The 23900-nt window shown below is 45.6% G+C and overlaps 2 protein-coding genes across 7 annotated transcripts; one reads left to right on the forward strand and one right to left on the reverse strand.

Annotated features, from left to right (window-relative positions):
* Window positions 1-1189: 1189 nt before the first annotated feature.
* Window positions 1190-23846, forward strand: LOC142032123 (putative E3 ubiquitin-protein ligase HERC3). Of its 5 annotated transcripts, none has more exons than XM_075030321.1 (23): window positions 1190-1262; window positions 2265-2397; window positions 3022-3098; window positions 3664-3885; window positions 4651-4742; window positions 5337-5467; window positions 6244-6392; window positions 6711-6787; window positions 7089-7183; window positions 8411-8470; window positions 9029-9131; window positions 9291-9474; window positions 9802-9980; window positions 10830-10928; window positions 12131-12235; window positions 12310-12432; window positions 15687-15827; window positions 15942-16108; window positions 17175-17241; window positions 17474-17553; window positions 18596-18779; window positions 19164-19263; window positions 19950-23846. In XM_075030321.1, the coding sequence occupies exons 1-23, from the start codon at window positions 1208-1210 to the stop codon at window positions 20096-20098; spliced, it is 2772 nt and encodes a 923-aa protein (XP_074886422.1). In that variant the 5' UTR covers window positions 1190-1207; the 3' UTR covers window positions 20099-23846. The 5 variants fall into 5 exon arrangements, 3 of the variants coding, with proteins under 3 accessions (XP_074886422.1, XP_074886416.1, XP_074886432.1); XM_075030315.1 differs by having other exon boundaries at window positions 19884-23844; XR_012650744.1 differs by lacking the exon at window positions 18596-18779 and having other exon boundaries at window positions 19884-20022.
* LOC142032135 (phosphatidylinositol N-acetylglucosaminyltransferase subunit Y) lies at window positions 14258-15585 on the reverse strand. 2 transcript variants are annotated; one of them, XM_075030364.1, is made up of 2 exons: window positions 15349-15369; window positions 14258-15182 (listed from the first exon to the last, which is right to left on the reverse strand). In XM_075030364.1, the coding sequence occupies exon 2, from the start codon at window positions 15005-15007 to the stop codon at window positions 14777-14779; it is 231 nt and encodes a 76-aa protein (XP_074886465.1). In that variant the 5' UTR covers window positions 15008-15182; window positions 15349-15369; the 3' UTR covers window positions 14258-14776. The 2 variants fall into 2 exon arrangements, with proteins under 2 accessions (XP_074886465.1, XP_074886455.1); XM_075030354.1 differs by having other exon boundaries at window positions 14813-15182; window positions 15349-15585.
* Window positions 23847-23900: the final 54 nt, after the last annotated feature.

Genomic DNA, 23900 nt, shown 5'->3' on the forward strand with positions numbered 1-23900 from the left:
TCTCAAGACCTTCCTATGTACTGTGGAAGGAGATAAGGTCCTCGCAGTGTGCATAGGGAAGTGGCTGGGAAAGACAGGCTGGGTTGCTTCTCCCTGGAGGAGAAGTCAGTTACTATATGCCCCAGGTTCACCTTGCTTTGCTTCCGCAGCTCCTCCGCATCCCTTTTTCTTCACCCCAGGGGCCTCTGTGTGCCTTTTTGTGCGCCACAGGCTGCTCCATTCAAATATATTACGTTAAATGCTTCTGGTGTCTCAGTAATGAATTTTCCACTGCGTTTCAGTGAACACCAGTATAAATCGGTAGATTCATGTTGCGCTTCATGGGACTTTTGTAGACTGCCCCACCAAAATCCATGATTAGTATTCAGCAGCATAAAATTTTCTTAAGCAGATTGAATTTAATTCATCAGTGGAAGCTATTAGGAATACAACAAAAGTGCTCTTATGTGTTTTGATCCATTTCATTGTTCACATGGGTATCCTTTATTCCATCATTAAGATGGTCCTGCATGCATCGCTCCAGTGAGGAAGAGTGGGAGGTGGGGCAGGCTGGGCGGCCTTTCTTTGCGGGGCCGGCGGGACCTTCCCAGGTCTTTGAAGGCAGGGGGAGATTTAGCAGACAGTAGGAGAGACTCTGTGAGAATAGAAGCAGATGGTCTTTACCTGCCGATGTCTTTCTAAACCGGGCATTTCACTTGCTGCTTGACTTCACCCAGCCAAGCAGCCCCTCTTGCATTTGCGTGGGCTCTTCCTCAGGGTACAGCGAGCAGCAGAGTAGGTCTCTGAGCTTACAGAAAGCTGCAAAGGATGGACACAGGCAGGACACTGTCCCAGGTGAATAACGAAGTCAAACGGGAGTCTTTTCCCCACGGAAAAGCCCGGCACCCTTCCGCCCGCTTTCTGGTTTCCCTTCTCCCCCCGCCTCGCCCTCAGCAGCAGCCGCCTCCCGCAGACCGGGGGGAGAGCCGGCCGTTCGCCAAAGCCCGGCGGCTCACACGTTTCCAGCGCAGGGCTCGGGAGTTTCCCGGCTCCGGCGATCCCGGGCACCGGCCGCTCTCGCTCCTCCTACCGCTGCCGCGGCACCCGCCGAGTTTCGATTCCCGTTTCTCTGCCGGGGCGGAGCCATTCCGGTTTCCCCGCCGGGGCGGAGCCTTCCCGGCGCCGTCCCCGGAGCCGTCGAGCTGTCGGGGCGGCCAGCGAGCGGGGGATGGCGGCGGGACGGCGGCAGCAGCGGCGGGGCGGCCGGCGGCGGGGCACGGGAGGTACCGACCGGCGGCGGAGCAGCTGGAGCCCGGCCCGGGGTGGGAGCGTCCCAGCCGAGGGCGGACCCGACCCGCCGGAGCCGTGCGCGTCGCGCTGGGGGGGGTGTGTGAGACACCCTCACCCCTGACGGGTCCGCGGAGATGAAAGGGCTGAGGTTGGGGTAACCTGCTGGGCGGCCTCTCGGGGAGAGCGGGTCGCGGCATGAGGTGCTGAACCGTGTCACAGTGCGCGGCAAGCGGGGGAGGCTGGAGGGAGGGAAGGGAGACCGTGCCGGGGAACAGACGTGAATGATCCTCTCTGGTTACATGTCGGGGTTAAGCTGGGGAGGTGTGAGAAGGGTGGAGAGCGAGTCTCCGGAGGTGCTAGGTGAATCAGGGAAGGCTGTCCTGAGTGATGACCGCCTGTCACGCTTGGGCGTCCCGGCTCTTGGACGCTTGTGCTGCAGCAGGGCTACACGCGAGTAACTGAGTAGGTCTGGGTCGGGAAAGCACCTGCAGCCCCTCAGCTGTAGACGAGAAGGGACTTCCTTCTGCTGTAAATAGGCAATGTGTGAATTTTTCTGTCATCGCTTCTCCAGCGTCTTGTAGAACATCTGACTTCGAGGCATGCCATCCCGAAGGCTGTGGCAAATCTGGGCAGGTCAGATGCCTCAGGAAGTGCTTTATCTCCCCAGGGCACTCTCCACAGCTGTGCAAAAGTAACAGAGCGTGCTTCTGCTGATGGCCTTGGGAGCTGGTGGCACAGCAGCCTAAGAGGTGGAGAAATGTCTTTTAGTGATAGACGGGGAGAGTTGTCTGGCATGAAACCAAGCAGCGGGCTGGACACTGAAACCCCAAGAGGCCTGAGCAAATAAGTCATGCACACTTGTCTCACTTCTTCCTGAGGAGCAGAAGCTCTTGGTGAAAGCAGTAGCACACAGAGATCGTGGGGAGGGGGCCAAGATGGTTAAGATGCCTGCTGCCTTAGCGTGACTGTTGTGCCTGTCTGTATTGGTTCTGCAGAGCACACGCAGTTGCAGAAGAATGAGAAGGTGCAATGCTCAAACCACGACGCGACACATACGCTCGTTCTCTCCCACAACGGGAAGCTTTCTGAACACTGGACTACAGCCTCAGCTGACTGCTCTAAGACGAGGTAAGAAGCTCTCATGAAGTGGAGGTATGGGTGGTAATGGTCAGAAGACGTAGCCCACTTTTCCTAAAGGTAACATCCAAGAGACTGAGGTGTGTCCCTGTTGTAGAGAGGGAGCTGGAACACACACATTCCTAGGACCCAAAACTTTATCTTCTTTTTTAACCAGGCAAGAATTGCACCGATTTTGAGGGGAATAACAAGATCTGAGCTGCTTGGGATGCACAAGAGACAGATTTCTCTCAGACTTAATAAGGGTTGGTAGCACATACCAGAGTAATGCAGGTGACCTGCAAACCACACATGGGAAAGCTGCAGGTGAAAGACTCAAGCACATCTGAACCTTGCCACCTTCTGATTAATCTGTGAGGGTAACCATCATCTAAAAATGGCACAGCAGTTTGCTATGGGATTTTCTGTTAGCTTGCCCAGGGCTGAGCCTGACTTTTTTCCAGCTTTCCGTGGTGCAAAATACAATCAAATCAGACCAGCTGCAGTAGGCTAGCATCAGAGCAGGGTGAATCAACTGACGGGTGACCTGTATTTTTCCATGTAATTCCTGCTAAATGTGCTAGGATCTTCTTCCTTGACTTTGTCTCACAGATTTTTTTTTCCTTATTTTTGTAGGCTGGTGAAAGGACTAGGAAACCGAGATATTGTTCAAATAGCGTGTGGGGACCAGCACGCCATTGCGCTTTCCAGAGGTAGTCTCTTTCAAGCACACTTTTCCTCCAAACGGGAGTCACATTATGGCAGGCTTGCTCTCAGAAGGGAGCGTTTGAACTACTTCCAGTAGTTGGTGACACCATTAGAGAGTAATGAGTGGTGGGTAGGGGACACAAAGCGCACTGGCTATCAGCGCTGCCCTTTCCTCCCAGCACCCAGGGACCTACAGCTCTGTCTTTCTCCAGTTCCTGAGCACTACCCCTCCGCAAAGGTGTGTTGTGGAGAGCAGACGTGGCTGCCCCACTCTGCGGTCACCAGACCTGCTCATTCTTAAGTTGGAGCACCTCTCTGGTTGGGAACTTCTTGCAAGTATGTCTTTAGAGCTGGAAACACCCTGCCTTTATTCTTGCTGTGCTGAGTCACACGGGCAGCATGGGACTGCCCTGAAGGGGTCAGAAGCAAACAGGGAGATCTGGCTGCTGCTGCTGGTCTCACCTTGGAGCTAGGTCCCTGAAAACACTGATTTTCACTCCCACTCCCAAAGTGCAAAGACTCAAAGGAAGCAGTGAGGCTGAGCTGTTTCCTTTTATTCTGTGCGTGAAGGAGGTCAGCTCTTCACCTGGGGCCACAACACCCATGGACAGCTTGGAGTGGGGAGCCAAAGCGCGCTCATTCCCCAACCACAGCTGGTGGAAAGACTACAGGGCATCTCACTTGCTCAGATTGCTGCTGGAGGAGCTCACAGCGCTGCCGTGTCACTCTCTGGAGCTGTCTACTCCTGGGGAAAGAACGATTTTGGGCAGCTGGGACTTAGAGACACAAAAGGTAAGGAATGACAGCAGCAGGAAGGTGTTTTCCTGGTCAGTGGGCTTACTGCAGACACAGGAGTGGCTCCTCAGGACCGTCAAGCCTCTTTGGAGCAGCAGCGGACAGTAAAGTCTCTTGAAGAAAGTATATCTGGATGAGGTCTTTGTTTTCTGACCAGGAAAGGCATGCAGGGACAAGGGATTTAGGGATTGTATTTCTACAGAGAACTTCCAATCATTTTATGTGGCCAGCTGGATAGCATGAGCTTTTAAACCCATATGTCTCAGAGGTCTCTTTCCACTCCCATTCTCTCTCCAGGCAGTCTTGCATGAAAGAAATTAATTTTCTACCTCTTTGCCTTCTTTAATTCTCTGTAAACACAAGGTGAGAGAAGAATTAAAATCACCCATTTTCTTCAAGCCTAGAAGGCTAGAGCAGAGTTGCCCTAGCCAGACAGAACCTGAAGTCAGCAGGATCTGAATGAGTCGGCACCCTTGAGAGTCAGATATTTTGAAGCCAAGTACCTTTTGGCAAGCAGATGTGAAAGCATTGTGTTTTGTTGCAGATCAAATGTAAATGAAAAGAAAATACTATGAAAAAGAACATTATGAGAAAAAAGTATGTTCTAGTGGAGGGTAGAAAACAACTCAAACCCAAGTTGTAAATACATGAATTGCTGTAAGAGAGGACTGGAAAGTGCTAAAACACCCTATTTTCTAAATCTTTCTTTGCGTGAGACCCCCCCAGTACTCTTCCACTTCAGCAGTGCTATCTTCTTTCCAGACAGGGACTGCCCGTCATACATTGGAGCATTAGAGCACTGGAAGACTGTATTTATCTCATGTGGGGCAGATCATACTGCAGTTCTCTCCAAGGTGAGTCTGAAATGGAAAGTCAGCATCCGAGACCTCACCCTGCGAGAAAAGATACATTGCTAAAAGTCAGCATGGAGAAATTAGGATGGCAATGCCTGCTTCCATCCAAGTCTGAAGACAATCCCTAAGGGATGCTAACTAAGCTATTGGGAAAACTGGCCTTTTCTCAGATTCCCGTCACCTGCATGTAAACTTTTGCAGGGAAGTGGTGAATGGGAATCCTGGGGCAAAGAGGTGCAATTCAAGTCTCAGTATTTTTGAAAATATTGTCTTTTTTTGTAGCATGTTAGTGACTTAAGAAGATGTGAACAATAGCTAATTCACTAGAGTTTACTCATACAACTAAAACTCTTTAACATCAGGGAATTATTCTCAGGAGTTAAATTGCTTTTTTCAGGAGTTAAATGATTTGGACATTAGACAATGTAAGATAAGGCTTGACACAAAGTGAACTCTACCTGTGTTTGAATCAGGGATGTTTTAAATCAAGTCCCATATAACGTATTGTGTCTTGCTGGTTCTTGCTCTCAGTGGTGACCATTTGAATGCCATTAATAATGCAGTGATCCTGTTGTTTGCTTCTTCGTTTTCAAGGAGGGGTTGGTGTGCACCTTTGGAGCAGGAGGGGCTGGCCAGCTTGGTCACAACTCCACACAGAATGAACTCACGCCTCGTGTGGTGGCTGAGCTGTGGGGAGCAAGAGTTTCGCAGGTTGCCTGCGGCAGGTGGGAAAGTACCAATAACATGCCTTCCAAGGTTAAGGTCTTAGGGGAATCACTGAAGAACAGTAGGGGAGGGGAGTCACCATGATGTTCAAATCCCCGTATCCCAGTAGGCCAGCACTGTCAGAATATCGTCCATTCCTCATGTGTAAGCCACCCTCCTGCCACAGCCCCTCTGAAAGCTGAACCCTCAGCCCATGCCGAGCAGATGGAGGGGGCTGCAAAAAATACCAGAAGCCCTTGGTTTTTGCTCTTTTAAGAAATGAAAGGTGTACTGGGTTCCAAAGGGCAAAAGACTGTCAAAAGCCTGTGTCAAGAGAGTCACAGAGTTTCCATCCACTTTGACAAACTGGTGGGTCCTTAGAAGGAACCAGAGTGGTGATAATTATCCAATTTCATTCTGCCTTTCTGGAACTGGGCCAGAAAAAGTCTCCTGTTGACTTTTCTGGGCTTTATATCAGGAGCATAGAAGTTGCACTTGAAAACATGGAAGGGTGTGAAGCTAGCAAGCCATAACACTTTATTTTTGTATGTGGAACCAAGGTAAATCACAAATATTAAAGGATAGCATAGGGAATTTGAGTCCGTATGTTTCTTTATTGCTGAATGTTTATGCAAGGAAGGGTCCTATGACTTTGGTTAAAGGGGTTCTATAGCTGGACTGTTGGGAGTTTTAAAGGCAAGCCTCAGCTATCCACTCTGAAAACGTATCTCTAAATTTTATTCTGACTAGCCCAATGGTATGAGCTTATTATGACTATTATTCTTTTTCTGAACAGACAGCACACGTTGGTCTACGTCCCCTCCTTGGACAAAGTCTATTTGTTTGGTTCTGATGAAGAAGGACAGCTGGGACATGAGAGAAAGCCTACTCAGTTGATACCACTTCCCATCAATTCACCAGTGAATACTGGAGAATCCTGTCAGGGTAAGGACTATTGCAGATATGTACAATCTATATTCGTTTCTTCCAGGGCAATGCTTGCTTTCTTGATTTCATGTTTGTACTGAGAGGCTAACATTATGTCTCATGCTTGCTTGGTCATCCCAACAGATTCTAGCAATGGATAATTCCATTTGCTGCTTGATTTATCATCATGGGTAATGGTCACATAGGATCAACTTTTAGACAGACAGCAACTATCTGAGGGATTTCTTTACTGTTCCACATCTGTGCACTGAATTCTCTGAAGATAATGACTGTCTCTTCAAATGTTCCTTTGAAAATATTTTTATTCTTTCACAGGAAACAACACATCACAAGAAGTGATTGAAATTGTTGCAGGAGGAAACCAAAGTATTGTCCTTTGCAAGAAGAACGAGGTATGTGCATATTTGATCATGGCTTCTAATTTTACCATTGTTGACATTACTGCTGGAAACATTTGGATTTTCCATCCTGCTTTTAGTGCACCAAGTTCATGTATGTCTCATGCTTACACAGAAACTAACTTGTAGTGCAATTATATATCTGTTTGGTGGTTAATGCATCTAGATCATTTGCAGCTGGATGACCATTTTGTTCATACTTAGGCTGAAATCTTCTTGTAATGATTGGCTTGAAAAAAAGAACCCCATCTGCTAGACCTGTAATCTCATCAATACTTTCACGCATTTCATACAGAATTCCTATTTGAATGGAATTGCCACTCTGAAGGATGAAGATGTGGACACATGGATTTCTAATTTCGGTTTGCAACACTGGGAGAGTATAAAAAAGTAAGTCAGAAACCTGCTGGTTCTGTTTTTTGTTTTCTCTGATACATGATTTTCTCTAAAAATTATTATCCTTTGGAGGCTATTGTAGGAACTGATGTTCAAGAATTTAGCTGAGACAGAATCTTGTACCAGGACTTCTTACTTAGGTTTTGCACAGGAAAAAGAGATGTTGATGAGCAACAACCCTTTGATAACCCTTTTGCAGGAACAGAGCAGATGTACTGCCTGGCTTCAGAGGCTTGTCCTCCTCTTCTTGCACAGGATGGTTGTTAAGTTGAAGAGCCAACAAGTTAAATCAGTGAAATATTTGGTCTGCAGGCCGAGGCCTTGTGCAAAAATCATAATGCAGAGTACCCAAATAGGAAAGTTTTGTGTGTGTCAGCATTTAAAAATTAGTGATCCCTTCTTTAGTTACCCATTTTCAAAAGCAGTAAGTATATACTACTGTGGGAAGCCTTACACTTACAGCTGAGAATTATGATTACGTAGTCTTTTTTCAGATCTTACATGGGAAGTTATTTTCTTTGGGCAAGTCTGACTCCAGCTGCTGATTTAGCACATTTAAAAATCTTGGCTGATTTGGATCCCTGACGACTTTTAGTATGGTTTAGATCATATGGGAAGTGGTTGTTGAGAGAGTGAGAGAGAGAAAGGGTTCTTTCCAGATACCAATAGGAAGTGCCTGACAGCAAATCACTTGATAAAATAGCAGCTTTAACAAGAATAGAGAACCAGGAATACAGGTAGCGTGTAAGTCTAACATCCCTTCGGACACTGGGAACCCAGCTTTCATGCAGCAGCAAATGGATACCCTGATGGATTTTCCCTCAGTGTGCTACAAAGATCCCGTCCATGGAGGGGTTCCTCCTCCCTCCCATGCCACACTGCCTTTTATTTTGCATAACAAACAAAACCAGGCAACGTCACAAGCTGTCAGGAGAAGATATCTCCATCATAACACCCACCAGCGAGCGACACAGGCTGGCATGGGGCGCTTGAGCAGGTTCCCTTACAAGGCCCAGGGGAGCAGAGGTGGCTTGCTGATGATTACTAACTCCTCAAATACAGTGTCTTCTGCACTGCTCTCAGTACAGTGGTGCCAAGAAAAGTTTTATGTGGTCAGGTACAGACATACTTGTACCCATGGTTTTTGTTCTTTCAGAATTAAAAACCTGAAGTTTCTACTCATGTTGAAAGAATTGACTTTGGTTTGTTTTTTACTGTCAGGAATATCAGACTGATCTTTTCATCTGAGGGTTGCATCAATGGAAGCTTCCTGGAGAAAAGGTAGCGTGCGCTGACTTAGACATAACAGAATATGTTGGCTGCATGTAAACTGACCAGAAAGTGTTATTGTAGGCCACATATGTAGAGAAGATGAGTCGTATCTGAATTTGCAAGAAGCAAGTCTGTATTTTTCAAAGCCCAAGCTAAAATTAAGTTTTTTTTATCCCCCAGTCCTACTGAAATTTGCTGTAGAAGCTCACATTCTAGCAGATTATCCTGTAGTGACATTTGACAGATGATGATAATACCTTTAGGCAATATTACAGGTCCCAAAGGATCCATAATAGCTCCTCCTGGCACTGAAGTACAAGTCAGTTTAGGGTGAAACAGAGGAAGCCTACCATTAACAGTGCACAGCCACAGAAGACAGGAAGGACAGAATATTAAACAGGTCACACCACAGTGAGACTACCTTCTTAGAACAGAATGAAATTATAGCCGCTGGCACTGGGGCTGAACTTTCCAAGTATTTTCTGATGTTAGGATGCTTCACTATTCATTCAGTAATAAAACCCAGCTTATCGCATCATTTGGTGTTCTTTTTTTCCTTTGTGATAGAGACAAACATTTCAAAACTTCCAAAAACTTCTCGGGTGTAGACTTATCAGAAGTGCAACGTTTTTATGAGAAGATCAGCAAGAAGCCAAAAGTCTTACAGGAGGTAAGTATTCAATTTAAGGATTCTCACTACGCAGATACTGAGGAGGTCTGGATTTGTGCGTGAAACTTGGGAATTTCATGGCAACCTAATTCATAGATGATTTTGGCAAAACATAATTGCATTTTTAACCCTTGTCTCTCTTTTTTTTTTCCTCTGAAGGTGCAAAAGGAGATTGAGAGGTTACTGCCATCATTGTCTTCCTCTCCCATCTCACCGGAAAATTTTAGAGTCTACTTGGTCTTGCCTTTCCTTCTTCAGGGAGAGGATGACAGCTCTTATCATTCTCTCGGGCTTCTAGCAAAAGCCATCATGAAGCTCCAGCCAAAGGACCTGCAAACTCTTGGTAGGGTTTTATGATGATAGAGCTGAATGATTTAAATGCTTGATCATTTTTGGCTGTGGAGCAAGAGTTAGTATCACTGATGTAATTTGTTCCAGAGTTCAGCCAAAAGAAATGCTTTCAGTAGAAGTAGAAACATGGGGACTACGCAGCAAGACGCAAGAAAAAAAACACCTCTCAGTCTGAAATTTACTGGGTTTTGTAGTGCAAAATTAAGCTTTTTTTTTGTTTAGTTCTTTTGATAAAAAGATAAAATGCAGCTTCATCCAGAAATTGCAGTTATTTGCATGTTACCTGTGACAGATACTTCACTAGCTGTTTTCTTTATAGAATGCCTGTGGTCAAATCTAGAAACATCCTTTTTCAAGGAGCTGGTCATTCTGTATCAGAGGGTTTCCCAGAAAAATCTATCTCAATTTATCGTGGAAGTCAGAAGCTGCCACAGAAACCCCTTAAACCTGTACCCACATGAAACAGCTACTCTGCAAATACTGCAGATTCTTTATCAGGTGAGAAAGTGTTTGGATCCTGATTAGATAGGACATATCAGTACAAGTTAGAGTATTTTAATCCTTTTTACTTGTTGATTTCTCTGGGTTTCCTTCTTACAAGGGAACGTGGGGCCTTGTCATTTGACATTGCTTCAGGAATCTCTTTGGCTCTACACCAGCATAGCTTTGAAGGAATCCCGCTCTTGAGCTGTGCCTGGGTGACCCTCTATAGAAGTGAAGAGCTGAAGTGTGTTACAGCCCCTGGCAGGGGGAGGGATGCTTTCAGTGGTGTGAGGAGTGCATGCACTGATGTGTACAGAGCTATGGATGTGGTGTCCATTACGTAGTATGCCCATTCCCCTTTCTGCTGGTGAGACCCCTCGCCCCAGTAACATGCTTACAGCATTTAAAAGGCAACCCACCCGCTTGGCACATCGTGGCTGCCACAGTAACGCCGCATCATGCTTTAAGAGTCCGTTACCCAAGAAATTTTCTGGGACAATAGAATTAGACCATCTTTAGCTGCATACGAACAGGGGGAAGAAAGGGGGCAATAACTGTATTCTTCTTGACAACCATCCTTTCTCCTGCTGAGATGTTCAAAGTTTAAGGAAAGTCAAGAGCTCCTCATGGAGTCCTGGTAAGGGGTCTTCATTGTAAATGAAATTTGCTTTCTGGCTAGTTTATACATGGCTTTCTGAGACTTCTCACTGTTGAGTGAGCACTTCTATCCTTCCACTTCTCTGCAGGGTCTCAGAGCTGTTTCTGCAGAGAGCCCTGTTACTCCTTAGTCTTGTCCTGCCACGTAGACGCATAGCTCGCTCAGATCTGCTGACACCCCTTTTCATATTGCTTGTGTTGATGCAGGTAAACTCCAGAACTGGTTGCAGAGTACAAGAAAACAACTTCTATGTGCCTCAAGTGAAATTTATTATCAGATTGTGTTGGGTCATTAATACAGAAGAAGTAAGTATAAAATCTTACCAGCAGTGCAAACCACTTTTTTTCATTTAAATGAGTTGATACATATGAAAGTCAGCTCTAGACGCTAGCCAAGTACATCTCAAAGGCAATGCATTTTCCCTAGTTCTCCAGCTGTTCTAAACTATGCAAGCCATTTACCGTCCCAGTATTTTAGCAGCTACAATAGCGCCTCTCCTGCGATGACCCCTGGTTCTGAGAGTTGGAGCTGTCTTCTAGCATCTTAAGCGGCTCTATTTGCTTTGAACTGGTGAGCAGTGTGAAATAGCACCAGAAGGGATGGTTGCTATACTTCTTGTTATTCTGGATTTTATTATGTTTAATTAACAGAAATATTGTGAGGTCTCTAAAAGTTTATGTAGGAATCCTGTTGAGCATTTCAATTTACTTACATCTAAAACCAAAGGCGTGGTAACAAAAGATAATCTGTGAAATGGTTCATTTCTTGATGACATGAAGGAGTGAAAATTAGCTACCAAATGCAATCGGTGTCACAGGAAGCAGCATGAAATAGAAATGTGGATAGTAGGGGCTTCCTTAGGCAAAAAATGCAGTTTTCTGGCAACTTGGCTGGAATTCACAGGGCAACTGCCTAATTCTTTCATAAGCTTTTGTTTGCTAAGTACCAATTTTGTAGCAATTAACCAGAGCGGAGGAGGAGGTTTGAGAAACAGTATAGAATCAAAAGTCAAATAGGACATTACCTGAAGTTGCTGCCCCATACACTGGAGGTGTAACACTTTGAATTAGATTATTTTGTACACTAATATCTACTTTTGATATTACAGATAATAATAAACCCAACAGTTTTAAACAACAATATACCATAACCTGGGTATCCAGGACATTTTTACTATGTGTTTTGGTTTAGCTGAATTGTGGAAGATGCTATTAAAATCACTCTCTCTCTGTTTTATTCTTGGGGCACTTTAACACAAGTGTCTGCCTGCACAGACAGTCCAGATGCCTGTCTCTCAGGGTTTCCCACCCACAGAAGTGTTTAGAAGCTGCTTTTAGGAAGTGTGCCTCTGTCGGTGTAGTGTTCTTGTACACAACAAGGGCATGTTTCAGAGATACAGGAGTTTGCCAGGGTACAGACTGGCAGTTCATTCTGCACATGCACCCCCGAACTCTTGATTTTGCAAGAGAAATCAACATGTCAGCTTCTTTCTTCCTTGTCATTTCAGATGGCCCTATGGAAGCTGACCAAATATCCATGCATCTTTGACATGCAAGACAAGATCGTTGTTCATTATACTGAACGCAACGCTCTGTCCAGCCCCTTTAGTACTGTAAGTGTGGCCAATCTTTTTACGATTTAGAAGAGATAAACACACTGCCAACAGACTGTTACTTCAATCTTCAGATACACCTATTAAGGATGGGCCACGAACAGTGGGTTTTCCCAGTCAGAAGACAGTGCCTTCTGCAAGACATATGGACCCATTTAAATGACGCACCAACCCAGCAATTCAGGAGGATCTTAACGGTAAGATACTAAATAGTATTATTTGTTAGCTCTGAATATATTGCTGCAGCGTTTTTTGGTTTTCAGTGTTGCTGAAGCATTGGTAGAAGAGTTTCAGTATGCACCAAGCATACAACAAAACAACTACTCATGAAAGTATTGTAAAACATGTTCTATGGGGGATGGAAAGTAAATCTGGAAGGCAGTATCTTACATTCTTATTGCAGGTAGCCATTAAGCTTTGTTGCAGTAAGTTAAATTCAAGTGGCAGTGCTATTTACTGTGAAGTTGCTTTGGGGTGATGTAATAGGATTGCTCAGGAAACTGGTAATTGGCAAAGTCCATTACTATTACTGCTAGACTGACTTTAAAGGCTCTAGGCTAGTTTGCTGTACATGAAAAACCTGGTGGCTGGGGAGCCAGCCTTAGAGGCCAGCAAGCAACATAGCCACAAAAGCCATTCCTCTCAACGAGGTGCTGCCTGAAGGGAAAGGAAGAATAGTGCCAGCAAGAGAGACGAAATGCTGATTATAATTCTGCTGTCTCCACATGGCTTTAGTCTGCGGTTTCCACACAAACCCAAAGGTTCTGGCAGCTGTATTTTCTGCAGGTATCACAATGCTAGCCCTGCCCTGCAAAAGCCATTAGATGGCTAACATGGGAACAGGGCACCTGCCCAGAGCAGAGCTCAGCTCAGGGACCATGTACAGTATCAGTCACAAGGGCTGTCAGAGTCTGGCACCACACCTGTGCAGCAGGAAATACCAATCTCAGTGCCTGATTACCCAGTTCTGGTTCTTTCCAAGTGAGCCTTCTTGCCAACCAGAGCTGTCAAAGCTTTTCCTTCTTGTACACTTAGGAGAAGAGTCACAATGGCTCCTAGAGCTACCTTTCCTTCCCTCTTCCTCACTACAGCCACTGAAAGAGGTGTTTATTTACAGAGGCAATATGGCTTGTGCTCTGTACTGTCCTCTGGATCTGGAGTCTCTGTTCACTGATTGTACAAGGGGCCCCAACAAACAGCTGCACTTAGGTAGTCAGCCTTCGAATACACCTCTTGCGGGCACTGCCTTTGATACTGTGCCCAACAGCATTATTTGCCCAGCAGCAGCCCAATCAATTTGACCACATTATTAGTATCCCACCAAGAGACACTGAGATCTGCAGTATTTACAACTTGGTGCTGCATTTCTGAATTTTTCAGCAGGTAAGGGACATTGGTGTGTCTTGTGTTGCAGATATAACCCACCCAATAACAGAACATAAAAAAGAAATCCTTGTAATAATAGATTATCATAGCATTAACCTGTCCCCTTCATAGCTCTGTCCCATGAAGACATTTTGTCAGACAGTACCGAGTACATAGTTCTTTGCACCCGACACCTTCATAGTGGTCTGTCGCTCCACTCTCTAGCGTTGCTGTAAATGAAAAGAGGGAAGGTTGAGGTATTTAGCAGAATTATCTTCTGTTCCCCCTCTAGTGAGGAGGATAGTGCTAAGGGGAAAGACACTTTACATACTTAAACAGCATTTGTAGCTGCCAACTTGGCTACCAAATCCTGGGCTCAGTTGGAGTTGTTTCTCCTCTAACCTGTCAGGTGATGCCTCTTTAACAAAGATGACCCAGCCTGGCTATCAAACTTGGGCACTCAGAGTCACTTAACAAATAGTACAGGGACATACATCTCCTAAGCAGACAATGGAATATGTTGGAAGCCACTTTAACAAAACCCCCAAATGCAGAAGTACATCTTCTCTGCAGTGCTGTCATCTCCCCATCTTTTTGTTTAAAAAAAAAAAAAAAAAAAAAAGGCAAGCAAGCAGCTACTGGACATACAGACATGGGTATCATCCAACTAAATTTCTTCATTTAACTCAAGTTTTATTATTGAACATCAGCCCAATTTATTTTATGTTCTTCTGACAGTGAGACTGATACATTTCAACACACACATCAGCTCAAAACAAAACTAAGGCTCATAATTCAAAGAAAGATTCATATCGCTGCATGTTGTCATTGCTTATTATTTAAGATAAGTTATTTCAGTCAGGCTACAGTTCTTCCTCGTAAAAATGATCACCACCTAGAAGATTTTCATTAGTGCCACTACAAACGCACAACACTCTTGAAGGGATATGCTAGAAGGAATTAGTACTTCTTGTTATTCCTCCTCTTTATCTGCCTTAGCAGTAATTAAGTAATAGGCTACTGCAGAGGACTTCATACAGTTCCAGATACTACTAGGAAGATGACGACAGTCACTAGTGCCAGAAAGGGAACTCTCTCAAATCAACTGCAATACCCGATGAGACTAAGTAAACCACGTTGCTTTAGAGAAGCCCAGGGATTATCAAGTGCATCGCACTAGTTGTGCCTAAAAAGCTTAATCCCCATCCAGGTCCATAGGTGGAAGAATACATAAACAGGTATTGTAACAGGAAGGAGGAGACTGTAGAAACATAAGCTGTTTGTGCTGGTGCAGCCCTGCGGGAAGGTTTCGTCTACGCTGGCTGAGTAAAACAAGCCTGCTAGGGATAGGAGGGGAACAAGAACAGTCAAGGTGGGCAGGGAGGGGAGCATGCCTCCTCCAGCCATCGGCCCCAGTTTACCCCTGTGGCTGGTGGGTCCTCAGGGCTGCTTCGAGCCCTCAGCTGGGGGCTTCTTCCGAGTCGTCCTGGCAGCCTCCGGGATCATGTTCGGGATGCCGTCGATGATGGGGTATGCAATGCCCAGCTCCTCGTTAATGAGCTCGTTGGTAGCTTCGTCGTACCTGGCCGGGCGAGTCAGGGGAAGAAAACAAAAAAGAACCAACAAAACAAAAAGAGGAGTGAATCACCGGGGTTTGCCCTTTGGCAGCCCCTCTCGCTCGACTCGGGGCAGCGGCAGGCCAAGGGCGGGCAGCCAGAGCTGCTCTCCCGCCGGCCCCCGCCCCTCACCTCAGCGGCCGCTTGGAGAGCGGGCACACCAGGAAGCGCAGCAGGGACGGCTCTAGCGGCTGCGGCCGCCCCGAGCCCTGCCCCGGGTCCGGGTCTGGGTCCTGCCCCTGGCCCTGGCCCTCGCCGCTCGCTGCGCGGCCACCGGCGGCCGCCCTCCGCAGCACCGCCACCGCTCTGCGCCCGCCGCCGCCGCCCAGCATGGCCGCCCACCCGGGCGCCGCTTCCGGCGCGCCCGCCAACCCCCCCCCGGGCTGCGCTGACGTGCACGGTGGTTCCGCTTTCCGCCGCCGGTGCCGGTGCCGCTCTCCCCGGCGCTATGGGTGTCTTGGGGCTCGCAGGTGTCGTTCGTGGGCGAGACGGGACGGGACGAAGGCGGGCCGTCCCAGGAGCTCTTCAGCGTCGCCGCCAGGACCCTCTGCCAGCCCAGCACCGGGGCCTTCCGCCGTCTGGCCTCCGGCCTCGCGTGGTTCCACAGCCAGGTGAGGGACCGGCCGGGCGGCCGCGGCAGCCCCGCGGAGGTGGGGAGCCTGCTCCCGGGTAAAAGGCAGTCACGGCTTTCTTTCTTTTCTTTTTATGTTCTTTTTTGTAACCAGGCCTCGAGCTGCGAGCACACCTTCCTCCGGATCGGGACGCTGTGCGGAATGGCCCTGTATAACGGGTGCATGGCGCCCTTCCCCTTCCCCAGGGCTCTCTACAAAAAGCTGCTGGGCCTGACGCCCACCCTGGAGGACCTTGAGGAGCTGTTGCCCGCCGCAGGCCGGTACGAGCCGGCCACGGCCCGAGCTTTTGCTGGGAAGCTACGGCCGAGGCGGGTCTCCTAGCTTGACGATGTGCACGGAGATCCCCAGGGCCCTGTTTGGTGTACCCCCGGCAGCTGCATTTGCCGTTGCGGAGCTGCTAAAAGCCGCAGATTTCCAAGGTGGTCCTTGTCCAGGGCACGGGCCTTGCTCTCGAAGAGAGGCTGGCATCACCAAAATAGAGAGCTGAGCCCTGTGGCTTAGAAGGGGTCAGATTTCTGCTCTGCCTGAGCTCAAGTCCACACTGTGAATATGTAGTTCAAAACACTTCGAGCTGTAGTTTGGACTTGCAAGGACTAAGCGTCCAATTACTAATGTTGTTTTTTTCTCCAATTTACTAATTGTCAGTTTCCACAACGTTGTTTTGCACAAGCGCAGTATCACCATAGGCTGCAGTTGTGCCAAATCTGAGAACCTGCACGCAGGGTTTCCAGCCGCTAGGAAAGGAGATTTCAGGCAGATAGGGCCGGGAGAGGTGCTGCTGCCACCAGCATAAAGCTTCTAGGCCCCTGAAGCCCAGCTTTCCACGCAAGTGCTATAAACAGCCGAGAAAATGAGAACCCCTTCCCATGAGCCAGTGACTGTGTTGAGGTACAAGAGAGCCCTCAGTGGACTGAAACATCAGGTTGCCTGTAATACTCTCTGAGAGGTGCTGCACCCCAAAACGGTTCTCCCAGATCATCCCACTGGTCCACACTTAATTCCTCACTAGATGATATCCGGAAGAACAAGGCTGTGGTCCAAGCCCACTCGCCACTGAAGTTTGTGTAAAGTTATCCCCACGCGGTTTGGGGAAGGACTTGCCTGGAATCCTTCATGGTGAAGGCATTTGCCCTCAGCTCGTGGCAGCAGCAGGACATAAGTGCATAGATCAGTTTAGGGCCATATATGAAGGTTCTTTGTGAGTGTAGGTGTTTGTATGTATATGCATTCAAATACTGCTTGTCAAAGGATGGTTTTCAGCAGAATTTGAAAGTACCTTGAATGATCATATTTCTTCTCTCTTTTTTCCCTTTTTTTTTCCGAAAGGAATCTTCAGGGAATTTTGGATGAAGAATGTGATCATATCCTTGAGAGCCTGGACCTGAACTTCACGGTGAGACATTGTGCCATCCAGACATGCCATGCATGTACCCAGGCAAGACAGTGTCCCACTGCAAATGACACAACTTGTCTGTAAACTGGTAAAAGTGCTATGTCAGGCCCTGTAAACTCAAACTAGTAAAAGTGCTGCATCAGGCCCTGCAGAAAGAAAGAATGATAGATGTAGCACATATATATCTGTCATATATAGATATAGCATCCAATGTTTTCATTTATTTGCGTAGATAATGGAAGAGGGAGATTCCATGATTGCTGTTGAACTTAAAAAAAATGGTGCCAACATTCCTGTCACAAAGGGTAACAGGTTGGTTTTATTTTTCTTTTTCTTATCCTGTTGTCTTGTTATGAGTGTATGAAATACCATATCTATACCCATCCCCATATACTCTTAGAAAATATTGAACATCAGCTTTGTGCCATTGGTCTTGGTCCAATAGGTTGTATGCTTTCAGTTCTTGTACGTGCTACATACATACCAGACATTGGCAGTTTGTTCAATCAGTGAATAAGAAGGGGATCCTTGGACATCTTGGCATCTGCATATACAGAGATGCCTGGCCTTATCCGGGAAGTTCCTAACAAGTGTATAAAATACCCTTGAACAATATTTTCAGGGAAATACAGACAACTTGTCTGGGAAATCCAGCTATAGGTATACCTCTCTAAGTTTTTTTTTAATGAGAAAAATGTTTCCTGCTTACTTATCTTGTAAGTATCTTGTATGTAACAGAGAAGGAGCAATCTATCAGTAAGGTATTGTGGCAATATTAACCTCAGCACAGGGGACAGAGAGAAATTCTGTGGCCTGAGCTATGCAGATGATCTGAGGACCCATAGGGATGCATGAAAGGTCTGTTTAGGAAGCTTGATGTATAGCATTTACATTGAGTTGATTGTACAAGTACAATGTCACTAAACAAATCCCCATCACAGTAGAGAGAAGAGTGAAACTGTACTGATTAGCAGCTGTGTGAATATTTATTTTGATTTCAGGGTAATTCTTGGGCATTCGGTGGAGTTTTGCTGAATTTGCACCATTTAGGTCTGCTAGGTTCCATCTTAATAGTGAAGTGTCTGATAGGATTTCACTGGAGCGTTCACATGAAGTACAAGGAGTATTATCAAAATAAATCCATGTTGGCCAGCATTCTCTTCTATTTGTGATGATCCTCCCAGCTTATTCAGTGAATAAATAATTGCCAGTGATGACTGCTCTTGGTAAAGACTGAGTCTTTACAGTACAGCAGGTCATACGGAATAAAGGAATAAGAAATAAAGTTCTCTATAATTCTCCTTTTAAAAAAGCACCTATTGAATTGCTTGATGGATTCAAAATATCTTTGCAGGAAAGAATTTGTTGACTTGTATGTGAATTATGTGTTCAATGAATCGGTACGGAAGCCATTTCAGGACTTCATGCAAGGGTTTTTAAGAGGCTGCCCAGCTAGGAAGTGGAACATGTTTCTCCCTGCAGAGCTCCAGATTGTTCTCCAGGGACACACAAAAGTTGACTGGCATCTGCTGGAAAAGGTATTGGATACAAGCACAGTGTACTTCTGCTATCTGTGCTGAGCATAAACTCCTTCTGACCTGTTCTTTCATTGAGTGTGTAGGTTATGAACAGAAAAGAGAAGCTCAAGGGACTTTCTCTTTTTTTGACTTGTGTTGCTGGTTTGAGTCTGTTTCTGATCTACATCAGGTACAAGAATAAAGGGGACTAAAAATCAAGTTGTAGCTCAAGGATTGTCATATGAATCTTTGAAAAACAAATGAACAAGCAGATTCCAGAGGTTAAGAGGATTTGAGTATCTGTGAACAGGATTATAAAATTTATTGGATAAACTGTTGTTGCTTTAAATAAAAATGGAAATAGTGAGGATTAACTGGCCTGTTTTGTTTTTATCTCTTTAACAGAATGTGACGTACAGACAGTATAAAAAGTTAGATCGAACCATCAGGAATTTCTGGACTGTGTTTCATGAACTCCCAGAAGACAAAAAGAAAAAGTTTCTTGGTAATATATCAGGCATTTAAAACTTTTCATGGCCCTTTTTCTCCCCCACAATGCACATTTTAGGTGCTTGCACATAAAAATACTATAGTTCCAAATGGCTTTTCAACATGTTCCCCCCGCCACATTTTCTAGTGAAAGCCACAAAGAAGTGACACAAAGAATTGCAGAGACACAGCTCTGACCCTCCTCACATCCCTTGAGGCTTGCCTGAGTGCATCTGACTGCCTTGAACCTTGCAATTACTTTATCCCTTCCTTTTGTGGTTATCAGTTGTTGGGTCAGACGCCTTAACTTGTGTGAGCAGGCTATGTTGACATAAGCAGTTTAGCTTTCTCAAAGGATCGCAGGAGCTGGCTCATCCTTTTTAAAAGTAGAAGGTCAAACCTAGCCTGGGCTTTCTCAGCCACAAAGTCTATGTAAGTAAAAGAGGGCTTATAATTATCACGAATCAGCAAGAGACTTTATTATATTCAGGTATAATTTCAACAAAGCAAAATAATTAGCTTATGGAAATAGCCATATTTTTGCACTAATTTTCCCTCATGATTTGCATCCTCTGATATTATCTTGTGTTTGTTTTTTAATTTGCTAACTTGTTTTTCTTTTTCCCCTTCCTTCAGCTTTTTTGTCAGGATCTGATCAAATCCCTGGCTACGGATTGGAACATTTTAAATTTTCTATTGCAGATCCTGAAGCAGAAAATCCAGATGAGCTCTATCCTTTTGCTAATACCTGCAGCCACATTTTGTTCCTCCCCAGATACAGCAGTAAAAAAATACTCAAGAAAAAGTTGCTGTATGCCACAGAGCATAATGAAAAATTTGGCTTGCCCTAACTCTTGGTCAGGAGCATTCTAAAGCAAAAATAAGAAAACAAGTCTTTGGTTTCACTTGCGATAACAACTCCAATTTTCTGGTTTCTACCCTGCCTTATTTTTATTGCACTTTGTAAACTCATGAGTGTGTGTATTCAATGAGATTTTATATTAATTATAAAAATGAGCTTAGACCAGATACCTGATTGTTAGATAATAAAGTTAGGAAAGAAGAATCCTATTTAACATGCATCCAAGAAGCAAGCTGATAACCAAGTATATTTACATATATGTGCATCCTGTCTGCACTGTGCTGGTCTTGTTTAGTTGGTGAGGTTTCAGCAGCAGGCGTGCAGTGATTTGTGCATTACCAAACATATAGCCAGTATATGCTAAGCAGTCATCGTTGCAAGAGGAAGCTAGAGTAAAGTTTTCATCTGTATTACTTAAGGATTCTCTTAGGGAGCACCTAACACTAAGGAGACATGTTCCTGCAAACTGTAAATTGAAGGAGCAGTCTGTGCTCCCCTGGATATGGCCTTCAACTTATCTGAGACAGGTTCTTAGGATGAGGATTTGATAAGTCCTAGACTTTGTCAAGAGCTGTATTTGTAAAGCATTCATGGACTTTTTATTATTTAGTGTGATAACACTATGATATTTGTCATGCTTCTGTATATCTTCTAAGGAGATGTTTGGCAATTAAAAAAAATTTTAGGCTTGCAGAACAGCTCTGTCTACAGAACCCTGTGGACATGAGGCCTGCAGGGCTGCTGGAAGCTGATTGTCAAAACAGTGCATAGCACTGGCAAGATACTGAGAATGTTAGGCAGGATGTGAAGGCAGGATGTGTATTTTTCTGTATGTTTTGCTTTGTGAAAAAATAAGAGAGAAAGAGAACAATCATGATTTTTCAGCAGTCTTTGGTGTGTTAAATGTGTCAGTGGACATATATATGTAAGGAGGACTTTTACTGTGTTGAACTAAATGATGATTGATTAAATTTCCACACCTGTAGTTGTGTTCTTCCTTTGTTATGCAGTGGCCTATGCGTGACAGTGTATCTGTTTTCTGTCCTTGTTGATATGGGGAGGCCATTCACAAGAGGAGTCAAAGGCTGTGTATTTCAAATAGGTGCATTGCATAGGCTGAACAAGTCAAGGTCTTTCACATTTGGTGCAGAATATGCTTTAGATGAACGTAAAAATTGAAAGCGAGAAGACGACAGCAATTTTTACTTCCTGTTCTGTCTTGACTTTGTGTTGGGTGCACGCCCTCTTGGACCAGGGAGGCTGCCTCTGAAATGCCAGTAAATTATATAAACCTTTTTTTTGAAGTGACTGTTAGGCTAGTGCTTTTTTTTTTCTTCAGGAAAGTAAATGTTTCCTAGGAAAGACATAGGCATTATTTATGAATTTCTAGCTCAGTAAAAAGGACATTGTTACATATTAAGAAAAAGAAAGCTTCCCTTTAAGTTACAGTATAGTAATTAGTAAAGAAAAACTTCAAGCACTCACCACAAGTGCCAGGGTGGTACAGGAAAGCAGGTGGCACGGCATTGGTGACAGGAAGAGGGGAACTAGCGCCTCGGAGGATGCCAGATGCCAGCCAAGGGGAGCCAGGGGACATGGCCCGCGCAGAGCTAACCCGCGTCCTCCTCACCTGCCTGGGGCAGACAGGACATCACAGGGATGATTGCATCCTCTGGGAGAGGCACCACCCTGCTGCAGGTGTATTTTTGTGGAAAGAGGAAACTGGCAGAAGCCCAAGCTGTTGTCCCTATTGAGCTGGAGGGCCCCCATCCCACACCCGGCTGATGCTGCCACACCATCAGGCTTTCTGTCGTAGCAGCTTAGCCTGCTGCTCTTTACCAGCCTGCTCCTGGCTGCTTGTTTCCTTTTTTATGTTTTTCTAAGCCTCCATTAGGGCTTGGAAATCCAGAGTTATCTGTGCTGTGTGAGTGCACAAAGCTGTATTCTGTTTGGATTTCAAAATAACCCATTAGAGCTTAAATGATAATAGGTTTATTTAGAGCCTGGAGGAATTTCCTTCTCATCATGTATGATGCAACGTCACGTGGGAGATTAAAGCCCAGAGTAACTTTCAAGGCTATTTTTAATTTGTCCTCAAATAAGCCCTGCTGTTAGGGGAAAAAAAAAGAAAAAAGAAAAAAGACCTTCAGAGGGAGCAGAGTGCTCCCCTGTCATTTTCTGAAATGAATTTGAGCACTAAGCTGTGTCTACATTTTCTCAAGCAGTGCTCGTTATAAAATATGCAGAGGAATACAATGTGAGTGAGCCTTGCACTCAGCTATGAGTTTGAAAGGCTTTACACAAGCAGCAAAAGTATATTGAAACTGCAGCGGGAATCTTTTTTTGACCACTCATTTGATCTCAATGTCATCTGTAGAGAAGCACAAGAGCCTGGCAGAGCAGCTGATGCCACCAGGGTGGATCTGGGGCAACTGGGACACCCCGGCAGCTTGTAAGCCATGAGAAGTGAAGGAGGTAGCCTGGTGAAATGTGTTAGGGTGAGCTTCATGCTGGATTTGCTGCAGAGAGGACACCTTGCAGAAATACCGCTTCCATGGGAGGTAGCAGGACCTCGCCTTGGCTGGCTAATCCCCAACTAAGCCCCTCTGAGCAGCTCTTCCCTAACATGGGAAGGGCCAAAAAAAAAAAATACAGAAGAGTTCATTGCTTCCAGAGCAACACAGAGACATCAATGGCCACATAGAAGGATTTTTCCTACCCACAAGAGCTTTCTGGCCCAGATGCCCGGGGCGTAGACTTGTGGCCCATGCGGCGGTTTCCCTGCAGTGGCATGCTCTGTGGCTAGCTTTCCTCCCCTCCTCAGGTTGCCATATTGGTGAAAAGCTCTGACAACAGGCAGGACTGACTAGGCATAAAGCATCACTACCTCTGCACAGCCCCAGTAAAAGGTCTGTGCTGTGGCCCCTTGGAGCAGAAGGCTACCGATGGCACTGGGTGAAGGACTCTGGAGGAAAGCACCTACTGGAAGAAGGTTCACAGGGCAGGTGAAAGCTCCTGCCCTGTCTTCCTTTGTGGAGATAACTCTACTGAATAATAACTTGTATTACCACAACATTCCGGAGACCTCGCCATATGCTTGCCCATGTGGTTCTTGACACTGGACTGCTGTTCAGCTGCTTGGGGGAGAAGAGAGGTGGTGCTTTGGAAATCAGGATGAGCTGCAGATTTTGGCATCTCTGGATGTCTTCAGACCTGATCTCTGGATGACCTAACCCATCAAGGAGCTACATGTTCTTCTGGCGAAGGTCCAACCTCGCCATGAGCCTGCCTAGGGCAGCCCTTAGCCAGCAGGGAGATGTGGACTCCAGCCTGACCACCCCCAGGTGAGGAAGACCCACGGTGGGATGAAATGTGGGCTTTTATGAAGAAATCTGCAGTGGTAGTGGCCTCCAGATGGAGCTGTGCACAGTGGAGTGCAGGGACAAAATGGGTTTATTTCCCTGTCTTTATTTAAAATTTTATCCTTTATGAAGGAGCAGCCTTGAAAGTTCTCCACAAAGCTGAAATGTAGCCAGTTAGAATTTGGTTTAAGCAAGAGACTCCTGGCTCCCTCAGGCAAATTGCAGGCTTTGCTCCCTCATCTACTTCTTTTTTTTGCTTTGTGTCTACCTTCCTCTCCTTGATTACTGAATCAGAAACAGAGGAAACTGAGTGTAAAGAGAAATGCTGACTGTTTTGCAAAGGTCTTCAGATGATGAAATAAATAAAACAAAAACAAAGGAAATATTTTTTCCTGTACGCTTTTAGTTATTCTAGAAGGTGCTTGTAAC

The sequence above is a fragment of the Buteo buteo genome, chromosome 1 (assembly GCF_964188355.1).
Source record: "Buteo buteo chromosome 1, bButBut1.hap1.1, whole genome shotgun sequence".
NCBI lineage: Eukaryota > Metazoa > Chordata > Aves > Accipitriformes > Accipitridae > Buteo > Buteo buteo.